The sequence below is a fragment of the Cyprinus carpio genome, chromosome A5 (genome assembly GCF_018340385.1).
Source record: "Cyprinus carpio isolate SPL01 chromosome A5, ASM1834038v1, whole genome shotgun sequence".
Lineage (NCBI taxonomy): Eukaryota > Metazoa > Chordata > Actinopteri > Cypriniformes > Cyprinidae > Cyprinus > Cyprinus carpio.
This window is the reverse complement of record NC_056576.1, coordinates 6765086-6787131: the sequence shown is the minus strand read 5'-3', so window position 1 is coordinate 6787131 and position 22046 is coordinate 6765086. Positions and strand designations below refer to the sequence as shown.

At 37.9% G+C, this 22046-nt stretch overlaps 1 protein-coding gene and 1 pseudogene across 1 annotated transcript; both read left to right on the top strand.

The window, feature by feature from the left end:
* The first annotated feature begins 10290 nt into the window (after window positions 1–10290).
* Window positions 10291–13156, top strand: LOC122141861 (annotated as a pseudogene).
* Window positions 13157–18108: 4952 nt separating this feature from the next.
* On the top strand, window positions 18109–20303 carry LOC109045359 (transmembrane protein 127-like). The gene is made up of 3 exons (XM_042752242.1): window positions 18109–18337; window positions 19292–19453; window positions 19986–20303. The coding sequence occupies exons 1-3, from the start codon at window positions 18136–18138 to the stop codon at window positions 20252–20254; spliced, it is 633 nt and encodes a 210-aa protein (XP_042608176.1). The 5' UTR covers window positions 18109–18135; the 3' UTR covers window positions 20255–20303.
* The last annotated feature ends 1743 nt before the right edge of the window (window positions 20304–22046 follow it).

Here is a 22046-nt window from a genome sequence, read left to right as displayed (position 1 = left end):
ACTCGTGATTTACAATTTAAAATGAACGGTCAGATTCTGGAAGATCTGAAACTGGATTTAAACAGAAGCTGAGAGCAGCCCGACATTAAATGCATACACCAAAAATAAATGAGATCAGTGCTTAAACAACAAATCACAACAAACTTGTTTGTCACATAAACATATGAATGAGATTATTATGGAAGCCTGTTTCCACTACTGAGTAATAAAAAAAAGGTAATTGGGACTTTTTAATCTCACAATTCTGACCTTTTTTTTTGTGAAAAAAGGTAATTGGGACTTTTTAATGTGGTGGAAACAGGCTTCCATAAATTGTGTATCTTATTGATAAATATGTAAATGAAAAGCGAGGTGTGCTGTGATTGGCCCAGCTATCCAGTGCGTTGTGATTGGCAGAATGCCTCAAGCATGTGATGGAAATGTTACGCCCCTAAACATATTGTAATGCCCTGTCTGGGCTGGGAGCAACAAGACATAAATAAAACCCCATTATAAACGTGATATAAACATGGTTTCTAGTCGTGTCCTCTTTTGGAAGGCCAAACAAAGTAGTTTCGCTTTCTCAATGAAAACAGCGTCACACACCGCGGCCTTGAGTGAGTGAAGGCAGGAGGTCTAGAGTGAGCCGCGGCCGGCTTGAGTGAGCAGAGGCGGGTGGCTTGAGAACGGCGTGGCAGGCAGATTCTACGAGGGAGCGTACCTTGTACTTGCAGCAATCATGACCCCCCCGGGCTGGACTCCGCTTCGTCCACCGTGAAAGCAGAATAGGCGAACCACAGTGCAAAGTTGATGTATTTTCTCAGTGACCAGCACGGATCAGCTCCAGGCATGATGAAGCGGATATCGTCCTCTTTGGAAGGCCAAACAAAGTAGCTTTCCCTTTCACAGTGTAACACACAGAGTTTATACGACATGGTGGCAGCAGCAACAACAATACTACAACGAGAATAAAAGGTACACCTTCTTTCTTTGCGTGAACATCTGGGCGGCGTTATGCAAGTCTTTCCACACACTGATGTAGATACAGTGATGTGAAAAAGTGTTGGCCCCCTTCCTGATTTCTTATTTTTTTGCATGTTTGTCACACTTTAATGTTTCAGATCATCAAACAAATTTAAATATTAGTAAAAGATAACACAAGTGAACACAACATACACTTTTTAAATAAAGGTTTTTATTAAGGGAAAACTAAATCCAAAACTACATGGCCCTGTGTGAAAAAGTGTTTGCCCCCTAAACCTAATAACTGGTTGGGGCACCCTTAGCAGCAACAACTGCAATCAAGCATTTGTGATAACTTGCAATGAGTCTTATCTATGCAGAATTGTTGTAATTCAGCCACATTGAAGGGTTTTCGAGCATAAACTGCCTTTTTAAGGTCATGCCACAGCATTCATCTCAATAGGATTCAGGTCAGGACTTTGACTAGGCCACTCCAAAGTCTTCATATTGTTTTTCTTCAGCCATTCAAAGGTGGACTTGCTGGTGTGTTTTGGATCATTGTCCTGCTGCAGAACCCAAGTTCGCTTAAGCTTGAGGTCACGAACAGATGGCCGTACATTCTCCTTCAGGATGTGTTCCATTTATCACAGCAAGTCTTCCAGGTCCTGAAGCAACAAAACAGCCCCAGACATCACACTACCAACCCACCATATTTTACTGTTGGTATGATGTTCTTTTCTGAAATGCGGTGTTACTTTTATGCCAGACGTAATGGGACACAAATCTTCCAAAAGTTCAACTTTTGTCTCATCAGTCAACAGAGTAATTTCCAAAAGTCTTGGGGATCATCAAGATATTTTCTGGCAAAACTGAGACGAGCCTTTATGTTCTTTTGCTCAGCAGTGGTTTTCGTCTTGGAACTCTGCCATGCAGACCATTTTTTGCCCAGTCTCTTTCTTATGGTCGAGTCATGAACACTGACCTTAACTGAGGCAAGTGAGGCCTGCAGTTCTTTGGATGTTGTTGTGGGGTCTTTTGTGACCTATTGGATGAGTCGTCGCTGTGCTCTTTGGGTAATTTTTGGTCGGCCGGCCACTCCTGGGAAGGTTCTCCACTGTACCATGTTTTTTTGCCATTTGTGAATAATGGCTCTCACTGTGGTTCGCTGGAGTCACACTTATTCACACCACTGTATGTGGGGGCATGTTAGAACAAGCCGTTTTAGGTGGGCGGGAACGAGGCTTAACTTTTAGAAAGAATATCTCTGGGTTTGAGACTTTAGTCTTTGCAACTTTACATATCTTCTTTATGCATCAAGAGCTTGTAACACTCCAAAGAGAAAGGAAAATTTGAAATCGCATCATATGACCCCTTAAAGGAGAAAATACTCATCAGTGGTGTTGACTGAGTTTGTCACATGGTTTGTCTTTAAGCATATTTAAAACGCCGATAGAACTGTAAACAATGCTAAAAATTATTTGATTTTCATCACTGTTGTCTTTAAATACTTTGTTGAATTTAGATGTTTTATGATCATGTTTTGTGTTCTGTGACATTTTAGACCTCAGTCCAGTGATCCCATCAAACATATGGGATTTGTGCTTTAAATTTGATCTTTATCTTTAATAATGGATTCACAGCTAAACTGATCTGAGAGAGTGAAGAGTGTGTCATTGTTCTCTACAGGTTGTGTGATTGTGGGGTCACAGATGAAGGTTGTGTTGCTCTGTCTTCAGCTCTGAGATCAAACCCCTCACACCTGAGAGAACTGAATCTGTCATTGAATAAACTAGGAGATTCAGTGAAGCTGCTTTCTGATATACTGCAGTAACATCACTGTAAACTAGAGATACTATGGTAAGATCTTATTTGATTCACACATGAAGCAAATTGTAAAGTATATTTGAAGTGTTCAGCCTCTTTCTGCTGCTGTGAGTTCAACTGACTGAGCTGTAAGACCCCTGTTGAAAAAAAATCAGCATGTACTGGTTAGGTATGTTTTTAAGCATGGCTGCTGGTTTGAGCTGGTTTAAGCTGGTCCTTAGCTGGTCATGGTTTGGATATGAGCTGCTCTTTACAAATGATCACTTACTGATTACTTATAAATGATTTATTCCATTACTGATGTTAGTAAGATAACCTATCCGAATATACATGTCAGGTAGTCAGTTCTGTCTACTTTTGGATTACTTCTATATTAATTTTGACCTGACTTGTTTATCACTGTTAAGGCCCATAACCAAAATGATAAAGGTTGTTCAATATTTAAAACAAACAATGGGTATAACCCAAACATATAAATAAATCACAGACATTCCGTTCAGCTCATTTCAAGGGTTCTGTCAGTGGACACTCATGCAACAAAATCAATGACGTACAGCTTAGTCAACAAGACAGAGGAAAGTTAGCAACAGAAGAGCATAAAAAACTAAGTGAAACGCAGACCAGATCTTCAGGATTACTAGTAACTTTCCAGGCAGGTCTTTGGGAAGATGATCGGAGCAACACTCTGCAGAACAGTGGACCTTCACATGTGGTGTAAAACACACACAAAGATGCATATCACTATCATTATCAACGCCATACATGTTAGAACAAAATATCTTATATTTAAATAGGTTAAATTTAGATGTTTTATGACCATGTTTGAGAGAGTGAAGAGTGTGTCATTGTTCTCTACAGGTTGAGTGATTGTGGCGTCACAGATGAAGGTTGTGCTGCTCTGACTTCAGCTCTGAGATCAAACCCCTCACACCTGAGAGAACTGAATCTATCTGTGAATAAACTAAGAGATTCAGTGAAGCTGCTTTCTGATGTACTACAGAATCCTCACTGTAAACTGGAGAAACTGTGTGGTAAGATCATATATTTGACTCTCACACGTGCTATATAGTGAATAGTGTGATCAATTAAAACAGATTTTGCATAGGACAGGCATTTTGCATAATATACAGATGTAGTGCATATAAGAAATATAATTTATCTTGCTTGAATAAGACTTTGGATGTTTTTGTGATTATGTATTGTGTTTTGTGACATTTTTTTACCTCAGTCAATGATTCATCAAATATACTGATTTTGTGCTTTAAGTTTGTTCTTTATCTTTAATAATGGATTCACAGCTAAACTGATCTGATCTTAGAGAGTGAAGAGTGTGTCATTGTTCTCTACAGGTTGAGTAAGTGTGGCATCACAGATGAAGGTTGTGATGCTCTCACTTCAGCTCTGAGATCAAACCCCTCACACCTGAGACACCTGGATCTGTCTGAGAATAAACTAGGGGATTCAGGAGTGAAGTTACTCTCGTATCTGAAGGATGATCCAAATTATAAACTGGAAACATTATACTATTGTGAGTGTTTGTTTATTTAAAGTTTTTAAAATGACCCAAGTTCAGTAACAGACCTCCTGTGTGTGTGATTGGAGAGTGATTGGATTGGCGTTTTGTTTATGCACGTTTTGATGTGTACTGCTTATACAAATTTAGCAAATACATTCCTTATAAGCTTTCTATTGAAAAACGGTGATCTGTTGTCGATGCTTGAGGCTTAGACCTTTATAATGATATATAGTTTGTAAAGGTGAATTTTGTCCTGTTTCATTTAATCTATTCGTAAACATTGACACTTGCAAACAAAGAGCGTTCAGCGCGGCAGCGTCCAGGTGTGGGTTAACAGGTTAAACTGTTTAATTATCTGATGTGACTGATTTATGAATATATATGAATATTTTCATCTCTTACAATGTCTGAAACTGATAGTAGTTGTTGATAATTTACTGTTATTAATCTATGATCAGTTATTCATTCATATCTCTGGCTGTAATATGAATATACTAATATCTCTGGCTGTGTTTTTCTGAAATGGATCTGCTTGATGTGATGTGACAGCAGTAATGTCTCATACTCATACTCATACTCACTGTCTGTGTGTTTTATTGTAGACTCTCAGTATTGACACTTCAGTCCAGTTTCCTCAGGATCAGATGATGGTGAATAAGGAGCCGCTACAGAGACATCACAGTCACACAATCAGCAGAGACTGAAGACACAGAGGCACACAGCATCACACTGTCTCGTGGGTGTGTGTGAGACTTTACATCACTCTCTCCTTTTATACTGACCTATGAAAATGAGTGCTGAATATTAATGACTAAAACATGAAGAGAATTAGCTCACCATTGCAACAGTGTATGGTTTATCAGTGCTCCTCAAGCCATCTCAGATATTTTTCATAAGGATAATGTATATTTATAATGCAGTGCTAATTGACATAGCCTTTATCACTGTATAGAATACTGTAAAATAATATAATTCATTCTAATTCTGTGATAAGAAACCACATCAGTTCACAGAAGGAGGCTATTTCAAACACTCGATTGATGCTATAACTTGAGTTTGGATGTTATTTTTAATAATGTTATTATTCTCATATTTTGTTTTACTTTAATGCTGTACTATATACAATAGTGATGGGAGAAAACAGATACTGCTTTCACTCAGGATTAACTTATGGAGATGCAGATATGAGAAGCATGTCATCTGAAGGTTTAGAGCCAGTCACTGTGTCTCCACTGGTGTTATTTATTATATCTTTCCCAGTATTTCCGGTATTAATAGGTTAGGCTACATTTACTGTTTTCTGAAAAAAATTAACAATCTGAGCCCATTGTCAGATATTTGTTCCTTGTTTTAATTATAAATTCAATTTATTGTGGTCAATTTCACATAAAAAAATCTAATTATTATCAAATTCTTCCTTAAATTTTCTTTACTCTTCAAAAGGTCTTTAAAAGTCTTAAATTGACTTTCATAAAATCTGCAGACACCCTGTATATAATGGGACATTATTTAGTAGAGAAATTGGGAATGAATAAATTTCATTTGTAAGAATGTAGATAATGTAAACTTGTAAATATAAATAACTTTGAAACAGTTTTAGCTGAACTGTGTTCTTGTAAATATGTACAGTACACAGCATAAATGAGTACAATCCCCTCTGTACATAAGGGTAGTATTTACATTTCTGATCATATGATTACAATTCCTGAGAATAACAAATGTATGTATATGATGATCCCCAAATAACAGAAGACTTAGAAGCCCCTTACAGCTCTCTCTATTATTATTAGTCACCATTCCTTTCCTTTATTTTCAGAGAAATGCATGTAGCCTCCTCCCTTTTCTATAACTTTTATTCCTAGCCTTATTCCTTTTTCTCTTTGTTCAAGGTTACATTACATATTGGGTGAAGTCAGCAAAAGTGGGATACTTTTTTTTTTTTGGTAAACTGTATATTAAACACAATATATATATATATATATAAACAATATTTATGATTTAAACTCTCAACGTCTCTTCTCTGTTGTGTGTTTCCTTTTTCTGTTTTTCTTTTTTAAGGTTTTTTTTTTTTTACATAGAATATTATGGAAGTAAAATAATGACAAATGTCTTTGAGACAAAAAAGCACATTGAATTGCACTAACTGAAGAAAAATGGATTGCATTTTCAGGGCTGGCATCTTTAGGGGCTGAAATCCAATATAGTTGTATATTTAAGCTGTGAATATATCAATTCAAAAACATGTCACAACATTTTCATGATTAAAAATTTCAATTCACCTGGATGTATTCACCTTCTAGAGTTCACATCTGAAATATTCAATCTGTTTTTAAAAATATGATGTATAATATTCGACAGGCAGTTTTTCCGTCCATTTTATTTCACTTTACAAATTCACTTCCACAAATTCAGTGTTTTTCAAATTCGCTAGAAAATTTGGCATTGCACATCCAGGACCCGCAGGAATAGCAGTAGAGCACCGATGCATGATCTCCAGCTGCTGTCAGTCACTCACCTGCAGCTTTCATGGGCAGCCTAGAATATCATGCACTTACAACAAAATAAACTTCTTTATTGAATAATAATAATAATAATAAAAACCTCTTTGTTCTCTTTCTCTGTATCGTTGTTTCTACACTGGTGATTTTCTCAACTAACTTTATTTATAACAAACAAGGCCATAATCATGTCTAGAACATTACATTGTTTTGAGGAAAATATTAAGACCAGAACACTATATGGTAATGGTAAAGGAGCTAAATAAGATTTTTTTTGTGAAGTAATCAATCTGTACTGCAAATAATATTTTTAGCTATTTTAAAATATGCACCCATTATATTTTAGTTGTATTTCTAATATCTTGAAAGCACAAGACAGAAAAATGCTATTGTTGTCACAATAATTACGAATTACATGAATCACGTACAACTTTCAATTCAAAACAGCGGAATTTGATAAAAAAAAAAAATTAAATTAAATAAAAAGTCGAATAGTTTGCATCACTGGATAATACAGTCGAGCCGACTGTTGCTAGAGTAAGTAATTCTTACATTCAACATTAACAGAAAGTCAAAAGGGGGATGCATGTGAAAAGCGTTGGGTAATATTGAATATTGACCTATTGTGCGTACCGTTGGTGCTCCCTCTAACAGGGTATAATCGTTACATTTGGGGGTATAAAAAAAAAAAAAAAAAAAAAAAAGAACGACAGCAATTCACCACAGGCACGACCTGATTGGCAGCTGCCTTTAGCTGAACCTTTACGGATTACCTCCACAGGTGAGTGACGTCACCTCCCATACAAACACGCCCCATAGTGGCTTGACCATTGTTTTAGTACAGCTGATGGGCATGCAGCCATAGAGAATAATGGTATTAAGTATGGGGTCACAATAATAGATCATATACCTTTGGCCCTCACAATTAACATTGAAGAATTACCATCTACAGTCAGCAACAACAATGCTATCAGTGGTAATGTGAGTACTAAATTAGACTGGTCAGCTCTTTCTGAAGAGGATCTTTTGGCTTATTATGCTAATACAGACCATTATCTAAGTAATGTTTATCTGCCCAGAGAAGCTATTATATGTAAGGATGTCAACTGTCAGATTGAGGAGCACAAGAGTAATCTATGTGTCATGTATGATGATGTTGTGGCTGGTCTGTTGGAGGGTGGTAAAACTTCTTCAAAAACACAGGAGAAACAGGGCCTATAATAATTAGACCAGGATGGAATGAGCATGTAGCACCATATCACACTGAAGCTCGGGAATTTTACAAGCTTTGGGCCCCTGGCTGGGAGACCGAGGCAGGGCCCTGAGCTTGAGAATAAAAAGCTTGCCAATGCCAGATATAAGTATGTTTTATATCTAGAAATGAGCAAGCCATGAGGGCTGACTCTATGGCCAGTAAAATGATGAGCAACAATATTAGTGACTTTTGGAAGGAGGTGAGGTCCCTCAATAACTGTAAATCTTCCCTTCCTTGTACTGTTGAAGGAGTCTCCGGAGAAGGATAATGTTGTTGAAATATGGAGACAGCACTATAGCTCTCCTCTTTACTTGTTTAAAACATGATCCACATGTGGGGAGGGACTCTGCTATCAGTAATGAATCAATAAGTATTCTGACACCCCCCATGAGGTATTTGGTGCCATTTGAAATTACCTAACAATAAAGCATGTGGTATGGATTCAATAACTGCAGAGCATCTGGAAAAATGCCAGTCTTAGGCTTGCTTTTTCCCTTTTAGCAATCAACTTAACTGGTTTGTTGATCCATGGCCATACTTCCAGATTCAATGTTCTCTATTCTGCTTGTCCCAGTTATTAAGGACAAAGCTGGAAAAGTTGGCTGGCCTGGATAATTATAGACCTATAGCATTGGCCAGTATTTTATCCAAGGTAATGGAAAGAATCCTCCTTGATAGAGTGAGTGGGTACATCTCTTCCCCTGGATTAATCACTTTGGATTTAAGCCAAAACATGGCACAGACATTTGTATTTATTGCTCTCAAGGAAATAGTAAATTTGTATAAGTCTAAAAATCCACTATTCTCATGTGTTTTATTGATGCGCCTCCAAAGCATTTGATCGAGTGAATCACAAACAGCTTTTTACTAAGCTAAAGCAAAGGGGAGTCCCTGGGTATATTGTGAGGGTTCTTGCCTATTGGTATGCCTACCAGCAGATGCATATCAAATGGGGGGGGGGGGTAGATATCTGCCCCCTTTAGAGTGTCCAATGGTGTTAGGCAGGGAGGAATCTTGTCCCCTGTCTTATTTAATTTATATATGGATGGAACTGTCAGGGAGACTAATGGTTGTAACACTGGCTGTATGATTGGTGGCAAGCTGGTGAATCATCTTATGTATGCAGATGACCTTGTTACTTTTAGTCCGAGTAGTGTTGGGCAGCAGGAGCTTCTTAATATATGCTCTGATTATGGGGTGGAATTTGATATAAAATTTGATATAAAATAATCATTTGTTCTGTTTTAATATGCAGAACGAAACAGGATAAATTGCTTAATTTTCCTGTGTTCACGCTAGCCAATAATTGTCTTGAGGTCTGCAAAAAGATTAAATACCTTGGTCATTGTATTGCAGATGATATGAATGATAATGATGACATATACAGACAGTGTTATAAGTTATATGCACAGGCAAACACCATAGCACGTAAGTCTAGTTACTGTGGCTCTGTTCAAAGCTTACTGTAACACAGACACACTCTATACAGCCCATCTGTGGTCTTCTTACAAAAAATCTAGCATGCAGAAGTTACCTACAATGATGCAATGAGAATTTTACCTCAAGGGTTCACCAGAGGAGGGAGTGCTAGTCAGATGTTTGTATATGTAGGAGTAACCACACTGAAAGCACTTTTAAGAAATTTGATGTTTAAAATTTATGCAACGTCTGGATGAGTCTACTAACAGTATCATATGGTGGCACTCTCAAATCCCAGGCTTAGTGAGCCTGCTACAGGTACACATCCAGACTGAGAGTGCATTGGCTGAAATGTCTGTATGTATTTTAATTATTGTATTTGCTTTTTTCTTACTGTTTGTTTGTTTGTTTTGTTTGTTTTTATCTGTCCTGTCTTGCGTGGCTTTTGGACATGAGTCTGGCAAATAAACTGAATTGATATAGTCCCGCCCCTCACATTGATTGACAGCTTTCCGTGTAGACATCGGAAATTCAAAGGCAAGAGGAATTGCAATTCCATTTGAGTTTTGGCAGGTTCCATTGCACGATGCAGAGAGAGTAAAAAAGCAAATGTGGTCATTAATATTGCTATTTAAATATGACAGACTCTGTGCGTTCACCAGAGCGAAAATGCATACGTTAATGCAAGATTTGCAATCGCATTTGGATTATGTCACAATTTATGCGCCCACATGTGGAAAACGCAATTGAAAAAATACAATTTGTAATTCCTTTTTAAAAAAGTCCTGAATATTCTTCCACACAGATGTAAACAGGCCATTCCTCCGCTCCTTTAGAGGTCGCGCTGTGACACGGAAGAGACGCTCGAGCGAAAGCAACGTCAACTTCCGCTGAGGCTTCGCAGTGTAGCGTGTATTTGTCAGCAGTCTAGAATGTGTGGTGTTTCTAGCGATTGAAATGGATGTGGTTCTGTATGTTGTAGCCGCGGTTCTTCTGCTCTTTCTCATAGTGTTTGCTGTGAAACTCCGTGGACGCACCGAAGGTGAGATAACCCCTAATGTGATGTTCCCACTGCAGGGGGCCCCTTTCCTGAAATGTGTTTACAGACCCGATGATACTGTGTGAGATAAGACTGACAGTACACATGCTAAAGAAATAATGTGTTTATATAGTTCCACATAATTAAATTAAATTACAATATTTTCTAAAAAATGTTGACTGCATTAAATAGATTTTTTTGTAACCACTTTTCGAGATGTTACTTTTTTAAAACCGAATTCAAATTTAACTGAATATCACTTTTTGTAATAAATATCATTCCAGAGCAATATAACTTTTTAGTAACTTTACTGTGGGGCTGGTGGATTGATGAAAAATTTAGAGAAAAACAATAAATAAAATATATAATAATAAAATAAATAAATAAAAATGTTTAAAAAATAAACACATAAACAATAATATAATTATTTACTTAAAATTAACAATAATATTAAACTACCTAAATAAATAATTAAAAAGATATAGAGTAAACAATAAAAAAGTGATTAAAGAAATATTAAAGAAATAATACATATAGTGGTACAGCACTATAATGAGTATAAAAAAGAGATTTTTTTCATGATATATAGTTTAACTATTTAAATTTGTCTAAATTGTGTCTTTAAATGTGTTTATATGTATGTGAATTTTTAAATTATTTTTGGTTATTAGTGGTCCCTCACACAGAATGATTATATCTGGGGTGTTTGTGGCATCTAAAAGAGTAAAAACGCCTGTTCACAGACAGATCTCTTCTTTCAGCAGCTGACCGTGAGGAGCATCAGAATGTGGCGGTTTGATCGTCTGTATTTCAGCAGGTGGTGGTGGTGATGGTCAGGATGTGGAGTTTGAGCAGAGGAGCGTCCTGAGGGGGTGCATGGGCGTCAAAGAAACCTGCACAGCAAAGTGAACGTCCAGCGCACACGGCGGCCATCAGACAACAGTAAACTGCAATCATTTACTGTCTTAGTTTAACAGCTCTTCTAATAATTAAAAGGCAAGTTATTTTGTTGTTTTTTATGGTCATATATGATTAATTAAGTAAGGCATGCACTGGTCAGTTTTGCTTCCATGTCTTCTTTCAGATGTGAAGAAAACATCAAAAATACACTTTTAAGTGATTATTTTCATTTACTTTATTTATTCGCATCCATTCATTTAAATTTCAATTCAAATTCTTTTATTTGTTTTTTTTTTTATGTTAAGTTAACATGACATTTTTTTTTTTTGTCTATAGTGCTTATTTTCATTTACTTTATATTTTTTTTTTTGTTTTTTTGTTTTGTTATAATTTTATTTTATTTGTTTTATTATTTTATTTAGTTCTTTGACATTACTTTCTATGGAAGCCTGTTTCCCGCCACTGAAATCAAAAAAAAAAAATTAAAACCGGTTATTGCGACTTTTTTATCTCACAATTCTGGCTTTTTTGCAAGTTTATATCATGCAATTATGAGAAAAAAAGTGAGAATTGTGAGATAAAAAGTCGCAATTGCCTTTTTTCTTTTTTATTCAGTGGCAGAAACAGGCTTTCATAATTTTCTGGTTTATGGAGTGATTAAAAAAAAAGAAATCCAAAATCGCCCCGGAAGAAACTTTAACATGACAAAATCAAATGAGAACTTTGGCTTTGTCTTCGTTCAGATTTCTGTTCTGGGAATGTACACAAAGTGCAAATTACATAATTGCTTGTTTGCATATTTAAACAACATTTCAGAAATCTTGTAGGAATTGGCATAATGTACTGTGATTATTAATCCGCTGGGGAAAGAATGGTTCTTTACTCTCCTCACATGTAGTGCCGTGCCTTACGTTATATCACAGAACGCTTTAGACTCTAAACGGACTGGTTCTGTCTCCTCAGAGGACAGTCCTGTGGAAGCAGATGAGGATCAGGAAGATGGACAGCCGTCTGAAGAACGTCCTCCAGCCGCTGCTAAAGTCGGAGCGTAGAAACAGAAGAAGCTGGAGGAGAAACAAGCACGGAAAGCTCAGAGAGAGGTTACAGCACTGCGGCTCAATCTCACCCTTCACCCGTCGTATCAGGAGTCGGGTTTTTGATGTTGTTTGTTTTTGTTTTGTTTGTTTGTGTGTTTGATGGAGGGGTGGGAGGAGAGGAGGAAGATGCAGGAGCTCAGAGATCAAGAGAGACAGAAAGAAGAGGAGAAGGAGAGACTGCAAGAGCAAAAAACGGGTAATTTTTCACGTCGATATAACACCAGTCAAGACGTAAGACGTAACAAAACATAAGAAAATTCCATTGTGCAGAAATTATGCATGTCCTCTTATTTACTATTTCTAAATAAAATAGTGTGATTCTAAATAGACCTATATGGGCTTCATATCATCTGTCAGGTCGCATTCATCACCAGTAATTCTGACCGCGTGTCAGAGCTGCTGTATATGTTTCACTCATGGTTAAATAAGTGTAAATGTTTCCCAAAGCTGTACGCTCCTCTCTTTCTCAGGAGGAGGAGCTGCGGCGCTCCAAGGAGGAGCAGGAGCGGAAGGAGGAGGAGGAGTACCTGCGGCTGAAGGAGTCTTTTGTGATCGAGGATCAGGGAGAAGCAGAGGAGCTCAGCGAGCAAGAGGTGCGTCTCTCTTCCTGCGCGCTCAGCACATCTCTTTCCTTCCCCTGCATCACTAGTCATCTCATGTTGATGTGTTTTTTTACTTCCTCTGCACCTGCTGCAGGAGTGTCATCCAGTATGTGCAGGTAACACACTCGCGTTCAGAATAAAGCTGCGGCCGTTAATATCTCCACTGTCAGCCTACAGCAGAACTAGTTTTATATCAGCATGTATGGTATAGTAAATATTGGTTTAATGCCTTCTCTTGCGATAATGCGGAAACTTAAACACTTTGTGAATGGAAGATATTTTACTTTTTTTTTATATTTTAAGATGCTTTTTATTTGGAACTGAATGCACTTCATTAAATGAATGAATCAGTCTTTAGTTCAAAACGCTAGGATGAGTCAAATTTTAGGTTGCACTCAAATGTTTCAGAATAATAGACTTTAAACAGGAATTGTGTGAAAATGCATAGAACTGTATGGAGTTGATTTGAATGCTGTATTGCTCGGTGTGTTTATTAGCAGCAGCTGTCTCTTATACGGAGAGGAGACCGTGTTGATTTTGAATGTTGGTAGGTGAATCCTGGATTATGGACTGTTTTCTCTGTCTGTTCAGAAATCTAAAGTGTTTGCTGGAGGATTTGGCGTTTCCCCCCACTTCAGCCTGCGCACACAGGTCAGTGTTCATAGCAAACCTCAGCTGACCTTTGACCTCTGAACACATACTGGTGCCTTTAGATGATTGTTGACATGTGTTTCTTCATGTCAGGATGCTATTGGCAGACTGCAGGACCTGATAGCAGACGGCTCCCTGACAGGTGTGTGTGTGTGTGTGTGTGTGTGACTGTGTGTGTGTGTGCGTGTGTGTTTTTGTGACATATCAGGACACAACTTTGTATAATGGTCATGGTATGACACAGTGTATTACAAGGCTCGAGGGTGACTTATGAGGACATAACCCATGTCGCCCATTTTTCAAAATGCTATATAAAAAAAAAACCATACAGAATGAATTATTTTGAGAAAGTAAAAATGCACTAAGTTTCCTGTAAGGGGTAGAGTTAGGTGTAGGGTTAGGTGGTGTAGGGCAGGGGTAGGCAGGTTCGGTCCTAGAGAGCCACAGCCCTGCAGAGTCTAGCTTCAACCCTAATCAAAACAACACCTGAACAAGCTCATCAATGTCTTCAGGATTACTAAGGCTACAGGCAAGTGAGGGTTTTTTTCAGGGTTAGAGCTGAACTCTGCAGGACTGCGGCTCTCCAGGACCGAGCTTGCCTACCCCTGGTGTAGGGCGATAGAAAATACAGTTTGTACAGAATAAAAACCATTACACCTATGGAGTGTTCCCCTATGGACACATCTAATCCAGTGTGTGTGTTTGGTGTGAGAGTAGATCAGAAAGAGAGTGTGGTGTGGTGTGTGTGAGAAAAGTGGTGGTTGTGGGTGAGAAATTAGAGAGAGGTAGTGTGGGTGTGTGTGTTGTGTGCGGGGTGTGTGTGTGTGAGAGAGAAATTGAGTGTGGGTGCGAGTGAGGTTGTGTGGTGTGTGTGAGAAAGAAGAGAGTGTTGTGTGTGAGAGAGAGTAGAGAGTGTGTGTGTGGGTGTAGTTGTGTGGTGTGTGTGTTTCGTGGTGTGTGTGTTTGTGTTGTGTGTGTGCAAGTGAGAGGTGAAGTGTGTGTGTAGTGTGTTGAGGGTGTTGTGGTGAGGTGTGTAAGAAGAGAAGAGGAGAGAAAAAGAGTGGATGTTGCTGTGATAGTGGGGAGAGTGATGTGTCTGTTTGTGTGTGTGTGTGTGTGTGGGGGTGGTGGATGTGTGAGTGTGTGTGTGTGAGAGAGAGTAAGTTGGTGTGTTATAGGGGTCCTATACTGAGGTGTTGTTTGTGATTTAAGAGGGGGTTCGATGAAAAGTGTTGAGAGGTGGTGTGCTTTGGGGTGTGTGTGCCGTAAGGGTGAGTGGAGATGGTAGTGTGTGTGTGGTGTGTGGTGGAAAAGTGCGATGTGTTTGTGTTGCAAGGGAGGTATCTGTGCGGGGTGAAAAGAGAGGAGATGTGGGGGTGTTGGTTGGATGTGCTGTGTGTGTGAGTGAGAGAGAGAGTGTGTGGTGTGTGTGGAGAGAGAGTGTGTGTGTGGTGAGAGAGAGAGAGAGTGTGAGTGATGTGTGTGAGAGAGAGAGTGTTTGTGTGTGTTGTGACAGAGGTGGTGTGTGTGTTTTGGTGTGTGATGTGTGAGAACAAGAGAAGTGTGGGTGGTTGGGGGACTGATGCTGTGTGATTGATGTTGTGTGGGTGTGGTTGACCCGAGTGGAGTGTGTGTGAGAGAGTGTTTCGGGTGCAGAGATGTGTGTGATGTGTGGGGTGTGGTGTGGTGACAGAGGGTGGTTTTGTTGGGTGGAGAAAGACATGTGGGGTGATTATGTGATGTGTGTGTGTGTGTGTTGTGTGGTATAACCAGAGTGTTGTCTATGTAGACAGAAAGATTTATTGTGTGTTTAGTTTGTGTGTGTGAAGACTATCAGGCTATCTATTATTTTAGATAAGTTAAGATTAAATGACTGAAGTGTTGTTATTAAGTATTGTATTATTTGAGTATTATCGTTTTTATTACGTATTTTGGATCCAGTTTTTATTTTGAGTAGTTCTTCAGTTCTCTATTTTATTTTTAAAAGCTTTGTTTTTTGTTCTTTTTTTGTAGTTGTTTTTTTAATATGTCTGTTTTTTTTTTAATTCATTTTTATATTTTAGTTGTAGTTATTTCAGTACATCAGGTTAAATCAATGTTGTAGAAGTTTAATCGCGTTAATGTTTTTTTATGGTTTAAGTGTCAGTTTTAGTTAACTTTAATAATTCTGGTTGTTTGTGCACTAGGTAGAATTAGGGGTTTTTGTTTTAATACAAAACACATCACGATCACGTTGTGTGTAAATAGTGTAATTTGTGGGTATATTTTAAATAAGTCATGTGGCTGTTTTTTAAGTGATCATAATGCGGTGTCATGTTAGACGTGGTTCAAGTTCCTCTACGACAGAATGAGCGCTCTAAAATAAGCCAACGTGACTCAGATCTCATGTGGTTTGTGCAGGAAAACCAGTGATCGGATGACCGGGAAGCTTTATTTTCATCACGGCCGTGAGGAGCTGAACGCTGTGGCTCAGTTCATCAAAGAAGAGGGGTGCCAGTGGAGCTCCATCTCAGAAGGTCCAACGCCAGCAACACACCTCATAAACCTTAGACGCCTGAAGCTCCCGAGTGCAGCGCTTAAACCCATCCAAACCCCCTGTTCTCAGCTGCAAGGAAATGTAAATAAAGCGGGGGAATGCATTATATCATTGACAGGGTCTGTGTCCCCGTCCACCCACAGCGTACAGCACTTCAGTTTCCTCAGCCTACAAGCATCATGTCTGATGTCGTCCCAAATCACTTTTCTGAAATAGTTTGAGGCTTTGGTTTGTAATACAAGGACAGTGCGTTTTCAGAGGCACAGAAGGAGATTTTATGTGATTATTGTTATACACACACTTTAAACAGATTCCCTCTGTCTGTGTATTTTCTTTTAAATGATTTTTAGAACAGCTTAGCTGTGTCATTTAAAACAACTCGTCATGGATATTTATTGGTCAGAAACTGTTTTAAACAATATCCCAGGATTTTCCTCTCGCTCTTGAACTGCCTTTCAAATAAAATGGAAAAAAAAGCACTAAAAAATAAATGACGATGTAAACAGGGCTTTTTATTGCTTCCTTTCTCATTTTTCTTGTTTTTCTTAAACTAGCTGGTCTTCTTTATTTTACTTCTACTCAGCGTGTTCCTGAGAGAAACAGAGAGCATGTACAGTATATTTATTCCTGCCAGGGTTTTATAATTAGTTTGCTGCTTGTTCGGGCTTGTGACACTAATTTCCAGATTTTCCCTGAAGGTGTCCAGCTTTTCTTTTTGCACTGATGAATTTTTTTGTTTATTACATTTTATTTTTTTAAAGATGTAGCCTAACAAATATAAAGCCAGAGTGAACATTAGATAAATCATAATAATAATAATAATACTAATAATTAAATGTAAGATAGAAATAAAAGTTAAATTAAAATTGTAACATTTTTTTTTCCCAAACTAATATAGTTTTTTTTTAGTATTTGCTGTACCTACAAATTAAAAACAAATGGCCTTATTTTTTCCCATATGTATACATTTATTACTAAAATTTACTAATAAAATAGCTTTCCCATCTAATAAGACATATTCATTGTAGTGGAAAATTAAATATCTTCTCAATAATACAGGTGAGAGCGGCTAAGGATGAAGTGATGATAATGATACCCCAATATAGCGATGTCCACAATTAAATCTACCAAATTGAGCAATACTGCTCGATTATTGATTTTAAGCATTTGATATCCGATGAGTTATTATTCTACGTTGCAGGACACAGGACACGACATCCGGTAACAAAAAACACGGCAAACTCACTCAAACAACAGGTAATAGTTCATTTAGTACAGTGTTAAAAGCTGAACGTTGAAAGCGCCTTAATCATAATATCATTTTTTAATTTATCTGATCTAATGTGTCCTAGACTGATCCAATTCTTATAACACGTTGGAAACCAAAAAAAAAATGTAATATGTGCGCAATGGTTGGCGTCTGACCGCTAGCTCTCCTCTGTGTGCGCCGAGCTGCGCATGCGCGCCAGTAAAAGGGTGCAGTGTGATGTACTTTCCATGTTGGAGCTAAACGCATGCTCTTCTCAGTGCTGTTCCGCGTGTTACTAATCCTGATACTTTTTATCACACTGGAGATTTTCTCTTAACACGACATCTTCTCGGAAATGCTCTGCAGACTGACTATCTCAATCGATTTGTCCGGTCGAACGCTTTTTTTTTCAGTGCGAAAAATCTTTTGCAAATCTAGCTTTGTTTAATTTATAATGCACGAGGTATTCTTGGAAACTGGTCCACTGCAAGGGTGATGCTGGTGTTTCATTGCTCTTTCTCCAAAGGTACTCTGTTTATGAGGAACCATTGCATTTTTTCTTTGAGTCACTTCTACAGAAGATCCATTAATCAGTTTTTCTCTTCTCATGCGCTCGTGTTGTTCTCAGGTCAGCATGACCCTGGCGTTGACCCCTGCGGCCGTGTGCCAGTGCTTCACGCTCGTGTCGCTGTGCACGTCTATCGCGGATCCCAACTGGATCCAGGTCCAGAACTGCTCCGATTCAAGCAGCAATCTCATCTACGGCGTGGCCTTCACACTGCACGCGTATCAGAATCTCACAGACACAGGTGTGATCCTATAGCTCTGTTTATTACTGTGAACACCCGCAGACCATCCCAGATCAAGATGAGTGTGTGTCTTCATCAGGTTTGTAGAAATGTAGCACTGCATCAGTGTCTCATCAATGGATGCTCTGCAGTGAATGGGTGCCGTCAGAATGAGAGTCCAAACAGCTGATAAAAACATCACAATAATCCACAAGTAATCCACAGCACTCCAGTCCATCAGTGAACATCTGGAGAAGACAAAAGATGAAACACATCCTGCATTAAGATGATTTTAACTAAAATAATAACGCTTCCTAAATTGAAAAAGTGTTCTGGTGTGAATCAGGAGAGAAATCTGCACAGATCAAGCAGCGTTTAAACAAATATGTGTCTGGATTTTGATGTGAGAGACAACAGGAGATGCACTTTTTCACTGGAGGAAGTGTTATTATGGATTATAGACTCTATGTATTTGAGTTAAAAACATCTTAATGCTGGATGTGTTTCATCTTTTGTCTTCTCCAGATGTTAACTGATGGACTGGAGTGCTGTGGATTGTGATGTTTTTATCAGCTGTTTGGACTCTCATTCTGACGGCACCCATTCACTGCAGAGCATCAATTGCTGAGACACTGATGCAGTGCTACATTTCTACAAACCTGATGAAGAAACAAACTCATCCTGATCTTAAGAAACCTGAGGGTGAGCACATTTACAGAACATTTAATTTTTTTAATGAACTATTTTTTTAAGCCTTTATTTGACCAAGTTAGTCTCTTGAAATCAAAATCTCTTTTTCAAGAGTGGCTTGGCCGAAACAACATCATAAAACAACAACAAACATCAAATAAATGTGACAAACTATACATAAAACATTGACTTAGTTCTATATTGTAAAATATGAAGGCTATGAATGCAATCCTCTGCATGCAGTAACTGTGTATAATGGGTTTTGTCTGGTTTTGTCTGCTGGAGGTCCGTTGGGTGGGCTGCACGGATGGGGAATGTGGCTGCTGTACTCTCTGGCCGCTCTCTGCTACAGCGCCGTGCTGTTTTCCAGTTCCTCTTTCCTGCTGGATTTCCTCGGAGCAGCGGTCACTCACTCAAAGCTGGTGACGTCTCTGCACGTCTTGACAGGTGCCTCCCATTGTCAATAATTGTCCATACATCTAGAAATACGTAAATTGTCCCATTTAGAATTATATTATTTTTGATTCCTGTTTCATAACTCGGTATGCATCAAGGCAAAACCAGTGTTTTTTTCATGCACTGGTCAGTTTAGCATCCATAACATGTCTCTGCTTTCAGACTAGTGGAGAGAAAACTTCTAAAACACACATTTGAGTGTTTATTTTATTGCACTTTATCTGTTTGCATCCGTGCATTCAATTCCAGGACATATCTTTAAAGAGTCGTTTCTCTCACAATCGGCAAACTTTACATATTCATATTATTTAAATAACCATATATCATACACACTGATTTATATAGCATTTTACTCCTAAAAACATACTGAAAATATGACAACAAAATCAAACAAGAGTTTAGAATCTGGCCTTTTCCAGTGGGGATGTATGCAAATGAGTGCATTAGATAATTAATCAGTCATTTCTAGCCGGATGTGAACCTGATGTTTTAGTAATGTGTGTTTTCTCACATTTCTCCTCAGCGTTCATCTGTGTGGCGGTTGTGTGTGTGTGTGTGGCCTGTATGAGTGTGATTGAGCACAATCTGCAGCGAGCGAAGACAGAAAGGCTTTGCATTTCTGCAGGAGAAAGCTTCTACATCGAGATGTTGGGCCTGCTCTTCTCCTTCATAGCGTGCTCTTTGGCCCTCAAGGGTCGTCCTGTAGCCATCAGGCCCCATGAGTATCTGAGCGTGGATGGAGCGGACTGCGACACGGAGCCTTTGATGGGTGGAGCTGAGAGAGAGAAGTAAACAGAAAGAGTTATGCACTTCATTTCGAATGACAGAAGAGCAAGAGCGGAGCTGTGAGAATGTTGGTGTTAGATCTCAGAGAAGAGCTGCTGTTAGATCTCAGTGAGCTATTTGTTGTTGATGGTTGTTGGTTTTGATTTTGTTTTTAATTGATCACAGTGTACAGGATCTCAACTAACAGGGAATGTTCTAAAAATGTTCCATGGAGGTTCCTTCAGTGTTATGAACAAACGTTCCTCCAGGAACATTCATAGAATGTTTGTTTTTTAATAGTGTTCTCAAAACATTAGCACAAAAACGTTGTTTATACATCATTTACTGAAATGTTTGAGTTGGGTGTTTTTTTTTAAATGTTACTAATTGTATCAAAAACATTCCGAGAACATTCAAAAGTAACGTTCCCGTAACGTTTGCAAAATTATTAAATGGAATGTTCTTTTAAACGTTTGAATAACCAAGAAAAAACATTTACAATTTTTAAAAACTGGACGTTTTAAATGTTAGGAAATAACGTTTTCATAACTTAACTGGAACATCAATGTACTTTGAATATATTTTTGTTAGCTGGGATTTAGAATCGACAGGAATTATTTATTTAATTACATTACAACAATCACAAAACAGTGAAAACATGTGTTTTGTTAAAACGTTAACTATGTCATTAATTCAGACTAATTGTGACTATTTTTTTGTTGATATGTAGAACAAGTTTTTCAGAATTGATTTGAAATTATATTTTGAAAGCACCACGTTGTTTTCAGATAATTGTTTTGACTCTATATTTAATTCTCAGGGATGAACTGGAGCATTCAGGGTTTTATCGCATAATAATCCATAAACTCAAATTTATTTTGGTGGGACTTTACAGTTAAATTCATGTTAATAATAAATGACATTCAGACATTAATAAGTGTGACTTAAGTGAGAGAAAAAATTTTTTTTCCTCCAGCTGCTGTATATGAATTAAATTCACATTTCTTCATTCTAAAAACATTAGTAACATCATCTAATGTTTCTTAAAATGGCCTAAATGTTGTGTGATGAGTGTGTTTATGGGTCATTTGCCGTGAAAAATTAATTTAATTCTACTTAATTGGTAATTCTGTATCCTGTTTGCTGCCTCAATTCAAATTCAGTTCATATTCAATAATCACCTCACTGATGTTGTGTTAGGAACCAACTCTATACAAACTATCTCAGTTTTTATGTCAACATATTAATCATCTTTAATATTCAGTTTATACATAAATAAGAATAATTCATAATACTCAATATAATCTAGTTGCCCAGGTTATAAAAAACTACAGTGTGTACAGAAAGTGGACTGAGACCCGATCAACATTCAGATGTGATCAGAGTCCTCTTTCTAGTCCACATGCAATGTGAAGGCAAACAGAACTGAACTCTTTTTCATTTCACTTTTTGACTCAAGTGTGAAAACGTACACATTCAGGGCTGTTTTTATTTTATTGGTGATCAGTGGCGTAATTTCTGTAGAGAAACTAGTGAACAAATCAAACATCAATCCTCAACGTGCCTTGTGCTTCCTGGAAGAGCTTTTATTTGTAAAGTGACGTAACTGAAAAAAGAGCTGTGAAATCTCCAGCTCCTCCATCAAACATCAACAAGCTTTAAATGTAATTTATTCATGAGTTCAACCTTGCAATTTTCTGTTTTTTTCTGTTCATACTGTATTTGTATTCCCTCTTTTAACCATTTATTTGGTATTCTAGTATTTTTCCTGGAATTATGATGTTGAACTCAACCTCATGTTGTTTAAACCTGCGTGACT

Bases quoted from the DNA above. Each gene is read 5' to 3' on its own strand.
- LOC109045359 (XM_042752242.1), top strand. From the start codon at position 18,136: ATGCGCTCGTGTTGTTCTCAGGTCAGCATGACCCTGGCGTTGACCCCT. The intron at 18,338-19,291 runs GTGTGATCCTAT...TGTCTGCTGGAG, and splicing joins TCAGAATCTCACAGACACAG to GTCCGTTGGGTGGGCTGCAC. The intron at 19,454-19,985 runs GTGCCTCCCATT...ATTTCTCCTCAG, and splicing joins GTCTCTGCACGTCTTGACAG to CGTTCATCTGTGTGGCGGTT.